This window comes from Diorhabda sublineata, chromosome 9 (assembly GCF_026230105.1).
Source record: "Diorhabda sublineata isolate icDioSubl1.1 chromosome 9, icDioSubl1.1, whole genome shotgun sequence".
Lineage (NCBI taxonomy): Eukaryota > Metazoa > Arthropoda > Insecta > Coleoptera > Chrysomelidae > Diorhabda > Diorhabda sublineata.
This window is the reverse complement of record NC_079482.1, coordinates 757780-779922: the sequence shown is the minus strand read 5'-3', so window position 1 is coordinate 779922 and position 22143 is coordinate 757780. Positions and strand designations below refer to the sequence as shown.

The window sequence follows — 22143 nt, the reverse complement described above, 5'->3', positions numbered from 1 at the left end:
CAGATTTTTTTTTCAATTTCAATTCGTATTAAAAACTCGGGTAACTATCTAGGTTAGGTTACACACCTCCGATTCCGTTAAAATTTCAATCAAACCTAACCTAAAAATTATTACAATTTCAATAATAACCTAACAAAACCTAACCTAAAAATTATTACAATTATTTTAATAATAACCTAACAAAACATAACCTAAAAATTATTACAATTATTTTAATAATAACCTAACCTAACAAAACATAACCTAAAAATTATTACAACTATTTTAATAATAACCTAACATAACAAAACATAACCTAAAAATTATTACAATTATTTTAATAATAACCTAACCTAACAAAACATAACCTAAAAATTATTACAATTGTTTTAATAATAACCTAACGTAACAAAACCCAACCTAAAAATTATTACAATTGTTTTAATAATAACCTAACGTAACAAATCCCAACCTAAAAATTATTACAATTGTTTTAATAATAACCTAACGTAACAAAACATAACCTAAAAATTATTACAATTATTTTAATAATAACCTAACCTAAAAATTATTTTAATAACAACCAAACATAACAAAACCTAACCTAAAAATTATTATAATTATTTTTATAATAACCTAACCTAAAAATGATTACAATTACATGATTTTTCAAACGAAAAAAGTACCTGAAGGGATGGTTTCCGCACCCTATATATAAAAATATTGTTGTAATGTAGTTTTGTCTATAACTTACTAAAATTTTAACGACATCGGAGGGGTGTAATCTAATCGAAATAATTACCAAAATTTATTACCATGATGAGTATAATTAAATATAATAAACATTTTCGACTGAATCACAAATTATTTTGAATTACCTTTAATCAATATTGTTTACAATTTTTTTTATATAAATAAAAAAACTTTCAAATAAAAACTAGTTCGATTTGGATAAAATGTTATAGTACAGGAAATAACAACATAATTAATAATAACAGCAATTTTTTTTTAGAGACAATAAATAACCGAAGAAAAAAATTAATAAAACTCTAAAAATATTAAATGTACCCTGAAAATTTTTAAAAACTATACGAAAGCAACACGAATTAAAGACCGAAAAAGACAAAATTATACTTGACATCCTTGTTACAAATTTTACCATAATTTTTTGAACAAAATAGAAGCAAACACAATAAATTGAAGGATTTTATAACTTACTTGCTCTTTTAGTTGTTATCAGTCTACCGGTAGCATTTTTACAATGCAGACACACGTATTCATATTCCGGGTTCGTTTCTTTTTTTTGATGATAAGTTGTAACATCGGCTTCGGCGTCGCAAGTACCATGAACAAATCTAAAATTTAGGAATTGTAAAATCAAAATATAAATTTTTTGTAATCGGACTCACTTTTTACAATTTGAACATTGTACCATTTCTCTATGAGCATGAGCTCGATAAGCTTTGTGGCACAAAGGACAAGAAAATCCCTTGTTTCTTTGTTGATAACATGAATCGCAGACGGTGTAATGTGCGTGCCATCGGGAAGATAAACCGGCACCGGGTGTTCGTGCTCCACAATCTCCGCAAACTCTACAACACTTTACGAAAAAAAAAAAATAAAGAAAAATAAATTTCGAGAAACATTATAGATCTTACCCTACACTTCCAACCGTATTTTGGAATCGAAGTTACTGTCGGTCTTTGACATCCCGCGTGGTAAACTTTATCACATTGTTCGCAAGACATTAATTTTGATTCGTCTCCTACTGTTCGACAAACTTGACAACATCTACATTTTCGACATTGCCAACCAGCCCTAACACCTAAAATATAATTAAAAAAAAAGTGGAAGTGAATTTAGGAAACAAAATATGAGTAGTTACCTGGTAATTGTGCTAAACCGACACAGGTACCGTGATAATGTGCCCCACAACCGGAGCAATACATTAAATTAGCTATATCTCCCATGGTACGGCAAGTGTAGCAAGCTGTTGCTGAAATTTACCAATGACATGTATAAAATAAACAATTAATGTAAAGTTAATTATTGAAAACATGTCGGATGAGTTATTTGATATTGCGGCTCCAACTTTGGTTCACTGATATTATATATTATATAGAAATTGTATTAGAAATAAGTTCATTTTAGACTGCCCCCTGTCCTCATAATTAGGAATTCGAAAATTCGGCGAAGGCGCCTTTTTTTATATCAATTTTTAAAACAATCAGTTTATTTCCATTGAATAATTTTTTAGAAAGTTTATTTATTTTGTTTCTTCATTTTCTTATAACTTTTGGAATTGTTTTGGGATATATTAAGGAGTTTGTGTAGCACAGTTTAGTTCAGTTCATAATAAATAAATAGTCGTAGTGAACAGAACGAATTGGCAAAGTAATCGAACAATTTAAATAAATGAGTAAATAATAAATACATTTTCGACACCCTAGAAAGGTCAAAACGAAAAATTCATCTACGATATGTCCTTGCATATCTTTATGGTCTCAGTCATCTCGATCAGCTTCAATTCACGGTTATCCGAAATTATTTTGTTATTACTTTTCATGTTTTCATCTGTGACGTCCTCTTTGAGACATCAATTGCTTATATTGTCCTCAGCGCTCAATTCATAATGTTGAATCATTTTTTTAAACAACAGTTACTTCACTCAAATTGCTATAACTCGCAAACTAATTGATACGAAAAGATACAAATTTATAAGAGTTAGTGTTAATTGAAAATTAAGGATTCAATATAAGTAGCGCCATCTATGTAGTTTTTCAGTCCACCTAATAGTGCTTATCATAAGAGATACAATTTGTTGTTTGGAATTGTAATTTGGAATAAATTTTAAGATATAGAATTGAACTTATAGTAAACTCACCTTCCGTAAGCATGGCTACTTGTCCTAAATGATTGGAACAAAAAGTTGTAATAGTAGAAATTTCCTGAAAGGCACCGGCGGCTGTAGCACAAGGATAATGGTAAATTTTAGTACAACCGTTTACATTACATGTAACACTAGCTCCGTAATGATTACAGAAAGAACACTTTTTGGATGAACTCTGTAAAACAACCGGACCTACATTCACCAACGCCAAATTATCTAAAATAATAATAATAATAGAGGTAATAAATCACTTTATTGAAGGGGAATTTTGTATTACCCGCTCTCTTAACTCCATTCGACCAAAGAGCACAATTCCTATGGACGTAAAATTGCCCGTTTGGTTCAAATAAACTGTTCAACTCACAAACTTCATTATAACCAATGATAGTTAATTCATCGATGTATTCGCTGTTCATAGATGGATGTCTACATTTATTAAAACTTTTTTGACGTCTACAAGTCACTGGTCCTTTAGGGCTTTTATCTCCTATGTCTTTACCGGGTTGTTGTAGAGCTCGTTCTAAAATTTGTTCAGCCGCAACTTTTTGTGGCGAAAACCCCTCTGGGCAATTCAACCTAATGAATTAAATAGTTTTATTTATAGCGTCGACCAATAAAATTAGTACACTTCACCTCAACATTTCTCCTTGCCCCAACTGACTCCGTTCTCCTAAATTACAAAAGGCACATACTTTTCCTGGCCAATGCTCTGGGAAATATGGGGGTTCATCCATAGCTGGAATTATCCTTTCACGATCAGGAAATAAAAATGAACCTGTTTCGGGATCTAAAAAACCTTCATCCATCGACGATGGTGTAAATAGAGACAAATCATAATCAGACCTATCTACTTGTCTTATACTTCGATTTCCCATGCCTCTTCTACTGAAGCCTGGCGGTCTCGGTTTGCGCACTCTAGATATGCCTGAGCTACCTCCCCTTGAGGTTCTTGGCGCACTCGGTTTTCCTAAATAAAATTTAAGCTTTCTCTTATAAAATCACAATAGAAACAATTCAATCAAGATTAATAACCTAGACGTTGAAATAACAAACAAATTGTAATTTTTGTCATGAAATCTTACCTCCCTCTCTTCTAGGTCTACCACGTCCTCGCTTAACATTTAAGGGCTTGCCTGAAAAATTAAAAGGAGGAGGGAAATCTTCACTAATTGGAGAAGAAGCTACAGAATTTGTTGTTGAACCCGGAGCCGACGATAACATAAACGACGGTGATATAGAATCGTCTATGAGATCTTCTTCGTCGTCCTCTAGGTCAGAACCTTCAGGTTCATCTAGATCCATTAATTCGTCGGGATCCAGCCCCGAGGTTAATTCCTCCATTGTGTAACAACTGAAATTACATGATAATTAACTAACTCTCCATAATCATCACCGAACATATACACTAAATGCACAAAACTAAATTTAGCATAAATTTAAATATAAAATCTTGTGTTGAAACCCTTATCCCCTAATTAGAAATACATCAGCGCCATGTCAAATTTTACGCGAAGATGCCGAAGATATAAAACTCAAAAAAAAAAACTTTTTAAATAAAATACACGACACTATCAAGTCTGTAAAAACTCTTGATATAAATTTGAACTCACATTGTTAGTTAAATTTACATCATAAATTCTTCTAAAACATTAAACAACATAAAACTTCTCCAGCTAAAAAATGAAACACCACACTCGTCAACGACTATAACCGACAAGTACCGAACCGCAAACGAACTACATAACTGAAGGATTTGACATTTGAAAGAATTTTATTTATAATTTTGAATAAATAAAAGTAAACAAATAAATGCATTTATTATTTCAATTAATTAAAATTAATTTTCATACTATATATATATATATATATATATATATATATATATATATATATATGGATATTACAACTGCCAAGTTAAAAAAAAAATGTATTAATAAACTTTTTCAAATTAGGCAATCCATTTTACAATTATCTGTATGGTCCACGTAATTGTAGTATGACCTTTTGAAATTAAGTATCCGAGCAACATAAAATTTGAAACAAATTTAATTGAAATTATTTATCAATTTTGGGTGTAAATCCTTTTATATCCATAGCAACATAATTGATCAAACTACGTCAAGTTGACAAAGTTGTTAACGCGAAGAATTATGAGAAGTACGGATAATACAGTTTTGTGAGTAATTACTACCAAATATTCTAAATAAAATATTAATTTCGATACTTATTGCACATTAAGTGATCCAAATATAATAATTTATGGGGGGTGTTGATAAAATAATCAATGACGATTTGAAATTAATTTTCAGATGGGCTAAAATAGGGCAAGTTAAGTTTCTGGGTTTAATATCTAAAGATGTTCTTTGTTACGGTAACGGCTGTGTTGCAAAGTTCTACCATCTCAATACCAAAGATGAAAAAATGATGGTGGCGAATTCGCCAAACGGAAACGGAGACGGTATTAACGAAGTTAGAGGACATAAAACTCATTATGTTTTCGCGTATGCAGAAAATTGCAACAACGCTCGTATATTCGTAAAGAATTATCCCAATTTCGAAACTATTCAGATATTTCGTGGTAAGTAAAGGATTGAATTACGGGTTGCCTAAAACAAGTTTACGATTTGTGATATTTCCAGAGCCGGCTTCGGAAGGATACATTAGTATAACATTCGCAGAAACTTCCTTGTTAATTACTTTAGGGGAATTGCCCAAGTTTACGATTACTGTTTGGAATTGGAGAACCAATAGGAAATTAGCAGAATTGGACACTCATATGCATACGAGAGATCAGCGTATAAGGTAGTTTTTTTTTTTTTATAAATATTGTCGTTAATTTAGAATGAAATAATTGTGCGTAAAATACGTACTATAAGGTTTGTTCTTGGTAGCTGCACCGGAACTGTACTGAACTCGATTAGTGCAGACCAAGAACGATACAGTGCAGAGTAGTGCAGAGCACAATGGAGCATTTGTTGATTGTTGTATTTGAGGTTATTTGATGTGACACTAGCGCTGGTTCTGATACAAAGAGCTTTAGTGTACACTTCCTGAACTAGTTCTGCCAGTGCAGCTACCGACAACAAAGCTATAGACACACTTTTGAGTGCGTAAATCTGTTGAAGTTATTCGGTAAGTGAAAACTTTGAAAATGAATTTGGAAAACTCGATAAAATGATATAATTAGGCATAATTACCGAGAGTTCTTTTCGAAAATGTGGTTAATACGAAATTTCTCCTTGAAATGCGAGGGTGAATTAATAATTTTGTGAATATTATGCCAGTTTACGAAGTTTACTTTCTTTGAACATAAAATAAATGAATTGATTTATTTTTGAAAATAAATCAATTGTTTATTGAATATATTGCATCTATTTTGCGAGTTTTAAATAGATTTTTTTCAGATTAACTAATAATACTTGTGACAAAAGTCCTAATTCGACTCTGTCACTTCATAAAAACAGTCACAGAACAAATCATTCTTTTAAAACGTTCGCATCAACTTTTTATGTAGAGTTGAATTATACAAAAAGAACAGTGATTAAACGCTGTTATTTTGATAAAATAGTTCCACTACTTTTTTTAAACATAAAATTCTTAAATTGATATATATATATATATATATATATATATATATATATATATATATATATATATATATAATATTTGAGGATGAATCACTCTTTTATGGAATATATCGCGTCTATTTTGCGAGATTCGAATAGTTTTTTTCAGATTAACTAATAATACTTGTGACAAAAGTCCTGATTCGACTCTGTCATTTCATAAAACATTCACAGAAAACAAATCGTTCTTTTAAAACGTGCGCATCAACCTTTTAGGTAGAGTTGCATTATACAAAAATAACAGTGATTAAACGCTGTTATTTTGATAAAATAGTTCCACTACTTTTTTTAAAAATAAAATTCTTAAACTGATATATATATATATATACAATATTTGAAGATTAATCACTCTTTTATTGAATATATCGCGTCTATTTTGCGAGATTCGAATAGTTTTTTTCAGATTAACTAATAATACTTGTGACAAAAGTCCTAATTCGACTCTGTCACTTCATAAAAACAGTCACAGAACAAATCATTCTTTTAAAACGTTCGCATCAACTTTTTATGTAGAGTTGAATTATACAAAAAGAACAGTGATTAAACGCTGTTATTTCGATAAAGTAGTCCCACTATTTTTTTTTAACATAAACTTCTTGAATTGATCTATTTTTGAAAATGAATAACTTTTTTTATTGAATATATCACGTCTATTTCGCGAGATTTAAATAGATTTTTTGAGATTAACTAATAATACCTACGACAAAAGTCCTGATTCGACTCTGTCATTTCATAAAAACAGTCACAGAACAAATAATTTATTTAAAACGTTCACATCAAATATTGATCTTTTATGTAGAGTTGAGTTATACAAAAAGAACTGTGATTTAACGCTGTTAATGTGGTAAATTTTTTTCAAACATAGAATTTTTGAATTGATATATATTATGAGGAATCAATAGAACCGATATAGTTTTTTCTAACGCAATAGCGCTTAAAAAAGTTACCTTTTAACTCCTGAATTTTGATATAAAAAAATATTGAGCCTTTACACAATTTTGGCGCGGGTTTGATAGCGACATCTACAGAATACGTTGAAAACTTAAAAATGCTTTGTTACCGGGGAGCTAACGAAAGTAGTAAACCATAATCTTTTATCCGTAGATTTATTTAGTTTTTTCGAAAAATAATGAGAACTGAATAAATATAGGTCGTGTAACAATTTTTTTTAAATAATCTGTTTAGATGCAACTGGAACAAACCCGTTCATATGGTTCAATTCGGAACGGGAACAAATGAGGTATATTTTTGGGATTTGCTAACTTGTTGCAAAGAAGTGAAAATATGTCAACACGCTGTAAAATGCGGTCACATGGAGAACTTGTCAACTTTCGCGCATGCTATGTGGACTACAGAAGGAGGAGTTTTCATGTGTGATAAAAATGGCAGCTTATATACCGTAAGTAACTAAATACCATTAATATTAAAAGTTTGAAGCTACATAATTACGTAAGCAAAAATTCTTGAATTGATATATTTTTGAAAATGAATAACTTTTTTTAAATAGATTTTTTCATCTTAACTAATAATACCTGTGACAAAAGTCCTGATTCGACTCTGTCATTTCATTAAAACAGTCACAGAACAAATCGTTCTTTTAAAACGTGCGCATCAACCTTTTATGTAGAGTTGAACTATACAAAAAGAACAGTGATTAAACGCTGTTATTTTGGTAAAATAGTCCCACTACTTTTTTTAAACATGAAATTATTTAATTGATATATATATAATATTTGAAGATGAATCACTCTTTTATGGAATATATCGCGTCTATTTTGCGAGATTCGAATAGTTTTTTTCAGATTAACTAATAATACTTGTGACAAAAGTCCTGATTCGACTCTGTCATTTCATAAAACATTCACAGAACAAATCGTTCTTTTAAAACGTGCGCATCAACCTTTTAGGTAGAGTTGCATTATACAAAAATAACAGTGATTAAACGCTGTTATTTTGATAAAATAGTTCCACTACTTTTTTTAAAAATAAAATTCTTAAACTGATATATATATATACGATATTTGAAGATTAATCACTCTTTTATTGAATATATCGCGTCTATTTTGCGAGATTCGAATAGTTTTTTTCAGATTAACTAATAATACTTGTGACAAAAGTCCTGATTCGACTCTGTCATTTCATAAAACATTCACAGAACAAATCGTTCTTTTAAAACGTGCGCATCAACCTTTTAGGTAGAGTTGCATTATACAAAAATAACAGTGATTAAACGCTGTTATTTTGATAAAATAGTTCCACCACTTTTTTTAAAAATAAAATTCTTAAACTGATATATATATATACGATATTTGAAGATTAATCACTCTTTTATTGAATATATCGCGTCTATTTTGCGAGATTCGAATAGTTTTTTTCAGATTAACTAATAATACTTGTGACAAAAGTCCTGATTCGACTCTGTCATTTCATAAAACATTCACAGAACAAATCGTTCTTTTAAAACGTGCGCATCAACCTTTTAGGTAGAGTTGCATTATACAAAAATAACAGTGATTAAACGCTGTTATTTTGATAAAATAGTTCCACTACTTTTTTTAAAAATAAAATTCTTAAACTGATATATATATACGATATTTGAAGATTAATCACTCTTTTATTGAATATATCGCGTCTATTTTGCGAGATTCGAATAGTTTTTTTCATATTAACTAATAATACTTGTGACAAAAGTCCTGATTCGACTCTGTCATTTCATAAAACATTCACAGAACAAATCGTTCTTTTAAAACGTGCGCATCAACCTTTTAGGTAGAGTTGCATTATACAAAAATAACAGTGATTAAACGCTGTTATTTTGATAAAATAGTTCCACTACTTTTTTTAAAAATAAAATTCTTAAACTGATATATATATATACGATATTTGAAGATTAATCACTCTTTTATTGAATATATCGCGTCTATTTTGCGAGATTCGAATAGTTTTTTTCATATTAACTAATAATACTTGTGACAAAAGTCCTGATTCGACTCTGTCATTTCATAAAACATTCACAGAACAAATCGTTCTTTTAAAACGTGCGCATCAACCTTTTAGGTAGAGTTGCATTATACAAAAATAACAGTGATTAAACGCTGTTATTTTGATAAAATAGTTCCACTACTTTTTTTAAAAATAAAATTCTTAAACTGATATATATATATACGATATTTGAAGATTAATCACTCTTTTATTGAATATATCGCGTCTATTTTGCGAGATTCGAATAGTTTTTTTCATATTAACTAATAATACTTGTGACAAAAGTCCTGATTCGACTCTGTCATTTCATAAAACATTCACAGAACAAATCGTTCTTTTAAAACGTGCGCATCAACCTTTTAGGTAGAGTTGCATTATACAAAAATAACAGTGATTAAACGCTGTTACTTTGGTAAAATGGTCCCACTATTTTTTTTGAACATAAAATTCTCTAATTGATATATATTTGAAAATGAATCACTTTTTTATCGAATATATCGCGTCTATTTTGCGAGATTTTAATAGATTTTTTCAAATCAAGTGATAATATCTATGACAAATGTCCTAATGCGACTCTGTCATCTCATAGAAACAGTCACAGTACAAATAATTTTCTTCTTCTTTTTTATTATTTACATTTAGATCGATTTGGAGTATAATTTAGAACGAGTAGTGGAAAACTCCAGCGAAGGGTCAACGTTGCCAAGTTTAACGTGGTATAAGAACGGAATTGTGGTATCCGGTCCTGATAGCGCTCTTAGGGTGAGAGCACCATTAGATAAATAATTATTTTCATCGAAATTTTGATTAATATATATATATAAAGTAAGACTAATTTTTGACTAGACCCTGTATATTATACGTTTTCAGCACTATACGAAAAAATCGGGTACGTGGTCATGCGATTGGACCAAAAATTTAAAACAATCTCTGTACAGAATATTGGCAGTTAGAAACGAATATCTGATCGGCACCGATGCCGATGGGGAAATAATGAAATTGAGCGAAAACGAAGAATCTTATTTGTGCGATTCCTCAATGGCGGTCACAGACATCATTATCGTTTATCCAATGGGAGATTACATGGTGGCGTTAAGAAAACAAATCATACTTACAGTGTTTGAAGTGGAAACGGGAGCTCAGGTTGAATTATTGAAAATTATATTTATATTTTTATCAATCGTTTTCGTTTATTTTAAGATATCGACGATGCCTTTGAAATCGGTAGCGTTAGCTTTGAATTCGAATCCGGTGTATCCTTATATGGCGGTGAGCTGCAAAAACGGCGTATTGGAACTAGTATCGGTGTATAATCCGGAAAAATTGCGTATCATGTGCGATTTTCATCTAACTCATAATCCTATTCAAAAAATCAAATATTTCGAAAAAGGAAGAATTTTGGTGACAGCTTATTTAGATAAAGGAGATATGTTTATAATCGAGGTAATGAAAAACGATACGAACCGAATTTAACCGATTATCAGTTTTGTATAGTGTTGGTTGATCCAAAAACAACTGTGATCTAGCCCTGTTATTAGAATAAAATCGAAAAACTATCGCAAACGATAGTATTTATTGAATTAATTGTTTTTAATAATTTTTTTACTTAATATATCGTGACGATGTTTAAATACGTTTTTCCAGAACAAATTATAACAACAATAACAAAAGTCCAGATTCGACTCTGTGAATTCCTGAAAACAGTCACAGAACAAATCATTCTTTTAAAACGTTCGCATCAACTTTTTATATAGAGTTGAATCATACAAAAAGAACAGTGATTAAACGCTGTTATTTCGATAAAGTAGTCCCACTATTTTTTTAACATAAACTTCTTGAATTGATATATTTTTAAAAATGAATCACTTTTTTTATTGAATATATCACGTCTATTTCGCGAGATTTAAATGGATTTTTTTCAAATTAACTAATAATACCTACGACAAAAGTCCTGATTCGACTCTGTCATTTCATAAAAACAGTCACAGAACAAATCATTCTTTTAAAACGTTCGCATCAACTTTTTATGTAGAGTTGAATCATACAAAAAGAACAGTGATTAAACGCTGTTATTTCGATAAAGTAGTCCCACTATTTTTTTAACATAAACTTCTTGAATTGATATATTTTTAAAAATGAATCACTTTTTTTATTGAATATATCACGTCTATTTCGCGAGATTTAAATGGATTTTTTTCAAATTAACTAATAATATCTACGACAAAAGTCCTGATTCGACTCTGTCATTTCATAAAAACAGTCACAGAACTAATAATTAGAAACTCTAGTATATCTATCACTTTATCGATATATTCGATATGAATGAAAATAAAAAAACATTGACGGTATCGATTATATAGATTAAAATAGAATGAATTTTTAAATAAAAGTAATATTTTTCTATTTTAGGGTCTTCCGGGAACACAAATGAGAATAGTAGCACACGTGGAAGTAAATTCACAAGTAGCCGATTATAGTCTTGTAGCTTCTAAACATTGTTATCGATTATTCGTATTACCGGTAACGTCGAAACATCTCGCCGGAAACAAAATCATCAGATATTGTATTGTCGATAACGAAATATTGAACGTTAAAGAATATTATTTCGATAAACAATTATATGCTTACATAAAACCAACTATAAGACCAGATAGAGATAGGGTTTTTTATGGTATACCGTTCGCTTCTAGAAATGTACACGAATTGGAAACAAAAAGAGGAGTAAATATATTTTTACTGAAAAATTAATCGAAAAAACAAATCTGACAACCTAACCTATATAATTATATGTCAAAATGAGTTACACTGTCATTACACTACACTTTATTATATTGTAAAAAAAGTGTTAGAACTTTCATAGAACTAAACACGTGTTTCAATTTTTTTATTTTAGGAAGATTCTGTGAAAATAATCCGTGAAATAAAAAGCGGTCATCAACTTGGATTTTTCGAAATGAGAATTTTGGATAACAACACATGTACGACGTGGGGATTTGACGGTTTCGTTTTCATAAGGGATTCGAATTTCGATAGACAGTATGCGGTGGTTGTGGCACACCATCGATATCAGGGAGGCGTTAAAGAAGCGTACGTCGATCCTTTGGGTAGACACGTCATCACGTTAGGACGGGACGGTGTAACTTGTTGTACGAAACTCGATAACGAAAACATCGATGAAAGTCTAATGCGCGATATGAAAATGACCATAAATTCCGATAAATTCGCATTGATGTTTAAGAGACCGACCCTGGGTTTTAAACCAGAAGGTAAAAAAAAATTACTTATTCTATAATATATAGTATATAAACAATCTTTTGACGAGAAATTTTGACAAGTTATATAAAAAACAACATGAAAATTCTAATGATTAGTAACGACATCTATAAAATTCATTTCGAAATAATATTTGACGTATAAAACGTTAAATCTTTTCGTTTAATTGAAAAATGTGATATTGAGAATATTTTTAAATCAAAAAGATAAATTTGAGAATTAATTATAAGTTTTAACATCGTTGTATGAACTTTAAATTTGACGCCATTAATAAAATTTGTAAGGTTGTGTTGGTAGTTGAGGTCAACACTCCCAGATGGCAGAAAGAACAAATAACATTGTGAACAAAGGCACGATGGTGAGGGAATCTAGTTACCATGGGCGTACTATATTTTTTTAATAGGGGTTAATTATTAAAATCAATTATGCAGTATTATTAAAAAATAAGGGATTTCGTCGATATAAAACGAGGATTTTCTTTTTAATTATAGCTTTTAATTCAATTTGAACAAATTTCAATGATTAATGTTTGTGTTTAGATTTAGGAATTTCGACGATAATTATGAATTTTAGGTCAGTATGCAAACAAAACGTGGATAGAAGTTTACGAAATGGAAAAGAGCATTAAAGAGGCCGCTCTTTGTAAAGCGGAAAAATCCGAAATTTGGGAAGAATTTCACAGTATTAAATCAACTTTGAATTACTTAGTAACTAATAATATAAACGGACCCGAATTGGAAAAAATCGATTTACAAGAATTTTTTCTGGATTCGAACATGTACAATCAGAAAAAACAAAAAAATCGCGAGGAATGTAAAAAAACTGAGATATATTTGAAAGCTTTGATCGATGCTCAGAACGTCGTAACCGAATATGTCAAGGTCAGTGGAAGGACGTTCAAAAAAGGGAGATTATAAATTGAAACGTTTTTTAGAAAACATATTGGGAACCGATGGGAGTAAAAGGGAAAGTAGTTAGAGGTATCTTCCAAAGAACCATAGCAACAATTTACACTTTATTACCGTACAACGAAGCAGCAGCGAAAAGATTAGCTTGGGTCGAAGAACAGAGAAAAATCGAAGAATTTTTATCGGTTCATAGCGTCTTCGAACCTTGGTTGAAATTAACTCCCGAGTGAGTTAAATCTCATCGATTCTTTTATCGATTATTGTCCATATTAATATTCCAGAGAATTAATGAATCAATTGAAATATCGTCATAAATTTACTAATCAAGATTATAATACGATGCAAGCGAGAGGAATTCTCGATGAAACGATTTCCGCTCAATTATCGGTCGAATCCCAAATCGCCCTCGTAGGTTCCGTCGGACCATTGTACATCGAAAGAAACCCGTGGCATTATAAACAACGGCAACTGGTGACGTTTTATCAATGCGATCTTCAACAAGCTATCGCGGAGGTTTGTATATATCCGAAATAAAAATCGACAAAAAAAATTTTTTTTCACGTTTACAATTTAAAAAAAATTATTCTTTTCCTTTTATCACCTTGTATATTGAAAAACGTCCTACCTTCGATAGAAAAGTACTTTTATAGTTTTATTCATTATTTTAGTATTTTTTTCACGACCATCGTATAACCCCCTAATGCACCGCACTGGTTAAGTTAAACCGAACACCTGCCATAACCAAAAGTTTTTTCTCTTTCCTAGCACTACACAAATTTTACACTCGTATATTTGACGAAATTAATTCAATTTTATTATATTAAAAATCAATAAATCAATTTATTAAAAACATTATATAATTAAATGACAAAGTTAGTCACTTGTAAATTGTGAATGAATAAGAATTATTTTCGCTTCGTTTCAAATATTATTGCGTCATTGCCAATTTTATCTGTCTAACAATTAATGGGAAAAATTTCTCAAAGTAAAACAAGAATTTAATATATCTCATAACAGTTTTTTTAATATATGAGTATAAAAAAATGTTTTTAATAAAATTATTCATTTAAGATCACGAATTTACGTTAATATTAATTAAAAAAATAAATATTGAGATTATGAAATGCCTCGAAAGCACGACAACGTTGTAATCTTATATAGGATATGAAGGGGAGAATAAGCGTCGACATGCGCAAACGTACTAATGCAGTAGACTGTCATTTTGGTTTTAGCTATGGCGGCAAATTTGAAAATACGGTTAACTATAGACTTTAGACGTTACTTCTGAACTTAGTTTTTAATATTTTCAAACACGTTACTTACAAAGTGTAAGCGGCATCACTGTAAATTTACCAGTGTGTACAATTTAGTGGTGCTAGATTTTTACGAAAATAACTATTATATAATTCAAAAGAAAAAAGTATCTTGATTTACATTAATATAAGGAAACATAACCTATAACTATCAGAATTGCGAATGGGTAAAGTAAGGTGAAGTAGGTGTACTTACTGGGAAAAGGAAATATCTTCAGGCTTAAATATTTTAATATTTTACACGTTTTCACTACACACGACATCGTTTCCATTGAAAAAACGGAAAATGACAACTACAACGTTCACCAACTGACACTTATAAACTAAAACTGCGCCAAATCAACTGTAACGACAAACATAACAGCGTTGCCAGTTGACGCATAATTACTACTTCAACGTAAAATTATAAACATTCATACTATTCATTTTATCACTATTTTATGAGAATAAACCGTTTTTGATATGAAATATCTGTTATAACATAATTTTTGTGAAAATCTGATTATTTCGACATACCTGTGGTATAATTTCATGATAGAAACTTGACAACGCTGGCTTCACTTCTCCCCTCCATATCTCTGACTTACATCAGTATCTACATGGGATGATGTAATTATTACATTGTTGTCAATAAACCGCCATTCAAGGAATGTACGATGTTTTTTATTTATACATTTAATAAATGCTATTTTTGTGGTAAATATACACAATTTTGGTACTTGCGTGTGAAGAATATTAAAATAAATCATTCTAATGCAGATATATTTTCTTTTGGTTCGCGTATAGTACAATTTAAACCAATGGAATACACTTCCGTTATATTATCAATCATCCTAACCTCTTCTTGAACTGTACTTACTAACAAAATCTTCTATGAAATGAAATTTTGTTTTTTACGGTAACAGCAAGAAGTGATAAAACTGAAACAAACTTACAACATAGCATTCAACAAACTGGTGGAATTGAAACAACGTGAAATGGAAAGTATCAAGGACAAACACGAAAGATTACGTCATATTGTAAGAGAGTATAATTATTTCACCGAAAAAAAAGTCTGTTTCGATATAGAAGACCCGGAATGGACTCAAGAAGAAGAGCCAACTACAATACTTACAACGCTAGATAACGAATTAACCGTTACGCCGTATATAAGTCCTAGCGAACAAGCTATATTGGACGCGAAAGCTGCAGAAGAAGAACGCATACGTTTAGCTCTTTTAGCCGACGATTTTAAGGAGAGGGCGTTGATGGCTATGATGAATGGAGTTTTGGAGATTAAATGGGAGGATGAAATAAAAAAAGACGTACCTCTACCGAAATGTATGGTGAGTTTTTCATTCTGAAATCGGTCGTATCATTATTATATATAAAAAATAGTTCATACAGGTACTTTCATTGATTTTCTTAATTTCACACTAAATATTAGATATTTAATAATTTCTCGCGAATATATTTCACTTCTACATATTTTATTTAAATTTATTTTTCTTGATGTATTCATTATTTTTGGCGCGCTAGCAGACTGTTCATTTAGTTGATCAAAGTTCAAGTTGGCTGCGATAGATTTCACCCGGCAACACCGGTGTTGCCGATTTTCAATATATTTACGTACAAATAACACGAGTCGGAATACAATTGATTTTTGGTATGTAGTTGGAAAAAGAACCTGAAGATTTTAACGAAGAGGATCTCAGAGCCATTCGGGAGTACGAAGAAAAAGTTGTGGCTCTCAATATCGAAAGGGAAAAATATAAAAATATATTAGAAGTTGATTTTACAAAGATAACGACGTCGTTGAGGGATTCAATACGAAAATTCAATCAGAAGACGAAGGATTGCGTCGAATATAAAATGTACATAGATTCCGGTATGAATCAAGAAAATTTGAGGATAAATAGAGCGAGATCAATTCAAAACGAAAGACTTAGATTATTCGATAAAGAAGAAAGTATCAAGTAAGTGTACGAGTATACGAGGAAAAATTTTTTTGTTCAAAATTTATTTTCAGTCATTTGATAGCGGAAAATGATTTGATAATAAGCCATCTGATCAACACAATTAGAAATTTAACAGAAATTTTAAATGAATGTAAAAATAATTTAGAAAACTTTCTATTGAAAGAGAAAATTTTGGAAAAGGCTTTTAGGCGGGATATACAAGAATTTTCTGCAATTGTGCAAGAACATGCAATAAAACTTTATAGGTTAGTTAATTTTTATCGTTTTCTCGATCAAAGCTACGAAATTTATCACATCTTCAATGTGCGCTACTTTCTATTAAATTCCGTGCTTAATCCAGCTACCACAAGATATTACAACAGTGTTGCCAGAAGTAATCGATTTCCTTCAGAATGGAAGATTTTGTAGTAAAATCTTTACTACTAAAGAGGTTCTATAAAAAAAAATTTGAAAGGCTATTTTATTACTCTATTCTCGTTATTTTTTCTTATTTTTATTAAAAAAAAGTTTATCTCTTAATATTTCTATTGTTTCGTCCAACCATGATTATAAATCAGTTAAAGGAGGATCGTCAAAAAACTTTGGCAACGTTGCTGTAGAAGTTCGTTGCTTGTCGATTGTAGAGCGGTGTTGCCAGATTTGAATAATTTTCTCAATATGAAAAATATTGAAATTAAATTTGAGAATTTTTAATTCGAATTAGGGGAATTTGGAATTATAATTGTATATTTTACAAATGCTTTAATAATTTTAGAAACAAATTTCATTTCAATTCAATTGCTACTCTATTGTCGACAATTACAAAACGAGATTTTTCAATCGACTTTGAACGATATTAAATTAAAAATATATAATAAGCAAATATTCCAATTTTTTTACGAACAATATTTATTCCCATCAAATTTAATTACTGCTATAATAAATTATTTCGTTGTACTAACCGTCAATTATAACTCAGATTAATAAATTCGTGGACAAAATCTGGCAACATTGTGAGTGAAGACTGAAATTAATGTTTGTGAGTTGTGATTAGTGGCGCCCTCATTGTTCGTAACACTTCGTACTTTTTTTATTAAAATGCAAAAATTCTAGGAAAAGACCCAGAGCTAATTTCCGCGGGATAAATACCGTGGCAGTTTTAATGGAATTGGCAAAATGCGTTGTAACCCAAGAAAAATCTCTTATATTAACGAACGAGTGTTACGATTATTTAAAATCACTCGATATTCTCGACGAATTCGCCGGATTGCCACCGGCGATCGACGAAAACATTTTCAAACTAATCTGTAAACACAGAAGATTGAGAATAGAATTTGAAATCAAGGTAAACGAAATTACAAAATGACATTTTTTAATTCGTATTTGAATATTTCGTCTTACAGTATGTGAAAAATAGTGTATTAAATAGACTACAGGAGTGTTGACGTCACACACCGTCTTTGTTAGGGCAGGGCAGGATCACTTTACAAAGTTAAACCGCTTTGACGATCCTATATGTTATTTCATCGTGTTTTCTTTGATAAATTTTGCAAAAAAATATCTTATGGCACAAAACACATTAGCATCTTATACAACAGTAAACTAATTAAATAACTTTAACGACTTCACAAACTTTGTTTGAAAAGTAACCTATAACAATATGGCGGTCGTGACGTCACGCTTCTGTTGTCTATGATTTCAATCGACAGGGCCGGATCTAGTGATAAAAAAATAACATAAATAAGTATATTATCTCATTTGATTATTATTCTGTGTGAATATTTGGATTGTTAGGCTAAAGGGACACAAATGGAAGTGTCAGATGGCGAGGGGGCTATAGCTAATTGTCAGAAGAGACTTGCAAACAAAAAAGAGAATAATTTGAAATGGATCGCCAGCATAAGAAAATGTAGAAGCGATTACCTTTACCTTATGCACAATATTCAAATTCAGATTGTTTTACGGAGAGGTTTAGTTGAAATTCCACTTACGGGAGACATGAAAGATTTCGAGGACGCCATATTGGTACCGAAAAAGGAGGTGGAACAAATAAATCATCTCATAAAGGTGAAATTTTATAGTATTTTATAAATAAATAGCGAATTTGAATATTTAATGTGGTGTTAGGATGCCGGCGATACGAAATTGAAGACCATTGTACAAAATATGGCGTTTAGAAGAAGAATAATGGCTACGGAATGGGAACACAAAAAACTTCGTATGACCATAAACGATTTAATCGAACAAATGAACGATATTAACGGAACTAAAGTAAGATATTTTAAAATAAAAATTTTTTTTTTCATATACACCAATTTTGTAACACAAAATGCGGGGACGTCCCGTATATTAAAAAACGAAATTCTCAAATTTGATCCTAGAATTTCGGAAAAAATTTCTTATCTACTAAATCGTTATCGCTGATTACGAAAATGGCGATGATAATTTCATGCTATATACCAGGGTCTATATACAGGGTGATTCGAATATTTTCGTTATTGTTTGGAAAGTGAAATTTTGTAGTTTTTGCGAGACATGCAGACCTACCTGAAAGGAAAGAGTATGGGTAGAAAAACGGATATCGATACGTTAGAACAAGAAATGGAGGTTATAGGTGCGGTTTTCGAAAATAATATGAGAGAACGTAAAGAAAAATTGATGCAAGTGAAAAAACACCTGCGGACGTATCGTAATCACAACAAAAAACTTGACAGTTCCATTCAAAATTTGAATATCGATATTTGTGCACTTCGATTGAAGCACGACGAGAATTTAGATGTAACCGAAGAACAGGCTATGAAAGCAAAGTGAGTCTCGACGTTTTATTTATAACGAAAATAATTTTTCATATAATTTTTTTTTCTTGAATTCTGGTTTGGTATAAAAAAAGTTGAACTGCAGTTCATGAAAACGAGGCGGCAACACTGTAAACAAACGTAGAACCTTATTCTTACCAGGGGCGTACTTTTATTTTTTTTTTAATATGTAAAAACAATTTTCTTAACTGAAACTTAATTAAAAAAAAACAAAATGGCAACGCTGTAAGCATACGCAAATCTTATTCTTACCAGTGGCGTACTCGTAATTTTAGAAAAATATGAGAAAAAATATTTTAATTGGAACTTATATAAAGGCAAACAAAACGGCAACGCTGTAAGCATACACAAAACCTTATTCTTACCGGTGGCGTACTTGTAATTTTTGAAAAATATGAAAAAAAAATTTTTAACTGAAACTTATTCAAAGAACGACAAAACGGCAACGCTTTAGGCATACACAAAACATTCTTACCAGTGGCGTACACTTAATTTTTGAAAAATATGAAAAAAAATTTTTTAACAAAAACTTATTGAAAGGAAAAGAAAACGGCAACGCTGCAAGCATACGCAAATCTTATTCTTACCAGTGGCGTACACTTAATTTCTGAGAAATATGATAAAAAAATTTTTAATTGAAACTTATTTAAAGAAAGACAAAACGGCAACGCTGTAAGCATACGTAAAAGCTTATTCTTACCAGGGGCGTACTTGTAATTTTCAATAAATATGATATGATAAAATTTCTCAACTGCAATTTATTGAAAAGTAAAATCAAAACGGCAACGTTGTAAGCATACACCAATCTTATTCTTACCAGGGGCGTACTTTTAATTCTTTAAAAATATCAAAAACTTTTTTTAACTGTAACTTGTTCAAAGGCGAAAACGGAACGGCAACGCTGTAAGTAAACACACAGCATTTTGCATATCAGGGGCGTACTTGTAATTTTTGAAAAATATGAAAAAAATTTTTTTAACTGAAACTTATTGAAAGAAAAACAAAACGGCAACGCTGCAAGCATACGCAAATCTTATTCTTACCAGTGGCGTACACTTAATTTCTGAGAAATATGAAAAAAAAAATTTGAATTGGAACTTATTTAAAGAAAAACAAAACGGCAACGCTGTAAGCATACGTAAAACCTTATTCTTACCAGGGGCGTACTTGTAATTTTCAATAAATATGATATGATAAAATTTCTCAACTGCAATTTATTGAAAAGTAAAATCAAAACGGCAACGTTGTAAGCATACACCAATCTTATTCTTACCAGGGGCGTACTTTTAATTCTTTAAAAATATCAAAAATTTTTTTTAACTGTAACTTGTTCAAAGGCGAAAACGGAACGGCAACGTTGTAAGTATATACACAACATTTTTCATACCAGTGGCGTACTTGTAATTTTTGAATATGAAAAAAAAATTTTAACTTCAACTTATTCAAAGACAGAAACAAACCGACAACGCTGTAAGCATATGCAGAAACTTTTCCTTGCCAGGGGCGTACTAGCTTCTAAATTAACGAAGTATTCAAACAAATTACAGATTATCACAAAATTATCGAACATTTATATAAAAAATTGAATACGATAAGCATTTGAAATTTAAATGAAACTAAGCTGTGTTGTTTGTATCGTCCAATGTATTCAGGAAACACTTGTTTTTAATACAAAAGGACGTGAAACTTATATATGTGCATCCTAACCTTAAAACGGAAGCTCCCGTCACTTGTCACGCTGTCTTTTTCTGATCTAACCTAAACTAACTCAACTTAACCTAATATAACCTAATCGAAGTGACCCTACTTTAATAGACAGTACACCAATTCGAGTGTAAATAAAAAGTTGAGTAAATAAAAATTATTATCGCCTAAAAATAGGCCCCCAAAATGAATCTCTTCGTTTTACTAACAAAAACAGTTCGAAAAACCGAACCGGAAGTCATTTTTATTTATTTCTTCCTATAAATATCGAAATTTTATATTTGCAATGTTGCCATTACCTCGATAATAACTTTTAGTTACTGCATTTCGTAAACTAAACTCGAATCTGTTTATTGGAACAAATATGGCGGAGATTGAATTCTGTTTCATTTTAGAATGGAAGGAATCGTCAAAAGGGCTGAATTAGTACAAACAATACAAAAAAATCACAGCCAAATATTGGTGCTCCAAACCGAATTAGAACTATTAAGATTACGAACCTATCCTACTTTCAAATATAAATTAATAAACACCGAAGAGAAACCGTAGGATGCTTGAAAGTATTAAAATATTAAGTTGGCAATAAAGAATACGTTAGAGAGAAAATGTGTTTTTTATTTATCGCAATTTACAAAAAAAAATCACCGTTTCGTCTTCCAATTCCATCATCAGTGTTATTTATTTCAATTTTTATCAAAAAAAATCTACAAAGGAA

The 22143-nt window shown here is 30.5% G+C and overlaps 2 protein-coding genes across 9 annotated transcripts in view; one reads left to right on the top strand and one right to left on the bottom strand.

The window, feature by feature from the left end:
* Positions 1 to 4602, bottom strand: part of LOC130448544 (histone-lysine N-methyltransferase 2C-like) — a 35540-nt gene extending 30938 nt beyond the window's left edge. For 5 of the 8 annotated variants that reach the window (XM_056785950.1, XM_056785952.1, XM_056785953.1 and 2 more), the window contains exons 1-9: positions 4480 to 4587; positions 3952 to 4220; positions 3503 to 3836; positions 3147 to 3445; positions 2864 to 3085; positions 1865 to 1975; positions 1638 to 1804; positions 1389 to 1579; positions 1198 to 1334 (exon numbers count right to left, since the gene is read on the bottom strand). In XM_056785950.1, coding sequence (XP_056641928.1) covers positions 1198 to 1334; positions 1389 to 1579; positions 1638 to 1804; positions 1865 to 1975; positions 2864 to 3085; positions 3147 to 3445; positions 3503 to 3836; positions 3952 to 4210 — 1720 coding nt within the window. In that variant the 5' untranslated portion in view covers positions 4211 to 4220; positions 4480 to 4587. Of the gene's footprint in view, positions 1 to 733; positions 797 to 1197; positions 1335 to 1388; positions 1580 to 1637; positions 1805 to 1864; positions 1976 to 2863; positions 3086 to 3146; positions 3446 to 3502; positions 3837 to 3951; positions 4221 to 4479 lie in introns of those variants that run through there. The other 3 variants (XM_056785949.1, XM_056785951.1, XM_056785957.1) reach the window with 3 other exon arrangements.
* A 396-nt stretch (positions 4603 to 4998) lies between these two features.
* On the top strand, positions 4999 to 21977 carry LOC130448980 (cilia- and flagella-associated protein 43). The gene is made up of 20 exons (XM_056786614.1): positions 4999 to 5045; positions 5179 to 5447; positions 5509 to 5671; positions 7681 to 7894; positions 10120 to 10239; positions 10348 to 10620; positions 10678 to 10920; positions 11887 to 12198; positions 12371 to 12743; positions 13324 to 13631; positions 13685 to 13884; positions 13940 to 14171; positions 15877 to 16296; positions 16625 to 16926; positions 16980 to 17174; positions 18022 to 18253; positions 18703 to 18975; positions 19036 to 19179; positions 19432 to 19715; positions 21818 to 21977. The coding sequence occupies exons 1-20, from the start codon at positions 5020 to 5022 to the stop codon at positions 21975 to 21977; spliced, it is 4743 nt and encodes a 1580-aa protein (XP_056642592.1). The 5' UTR covers positions 4999 to 5019.
* The last annotated feature ends 166 nt before the right edge of the window (positions 21978 to 22143 follow it).

Bases quoted from the DNA above. Each gene is read 5' to 3' on its own strand.
- LOC130448980 (XM_056786614.1), top strand. From the start codon at position 5,020: ATGAGAAGTACGGATAATACAGTTTT. The intron at 10,621-10,677 runs GTTGAATTATTG...GTTTATTTTAAG, and splicing joins AAGTGGAAACGGGAGCTCAG to ATATCGACGATGCCTTTGAA. The intron at 12,199-12,370 runs GTAAATATATTT...TTTTTATTTTAG, and splicing joins AATTGGAAACAAAAAGAGGA to GAAGATTCTGTGAAAATAAT.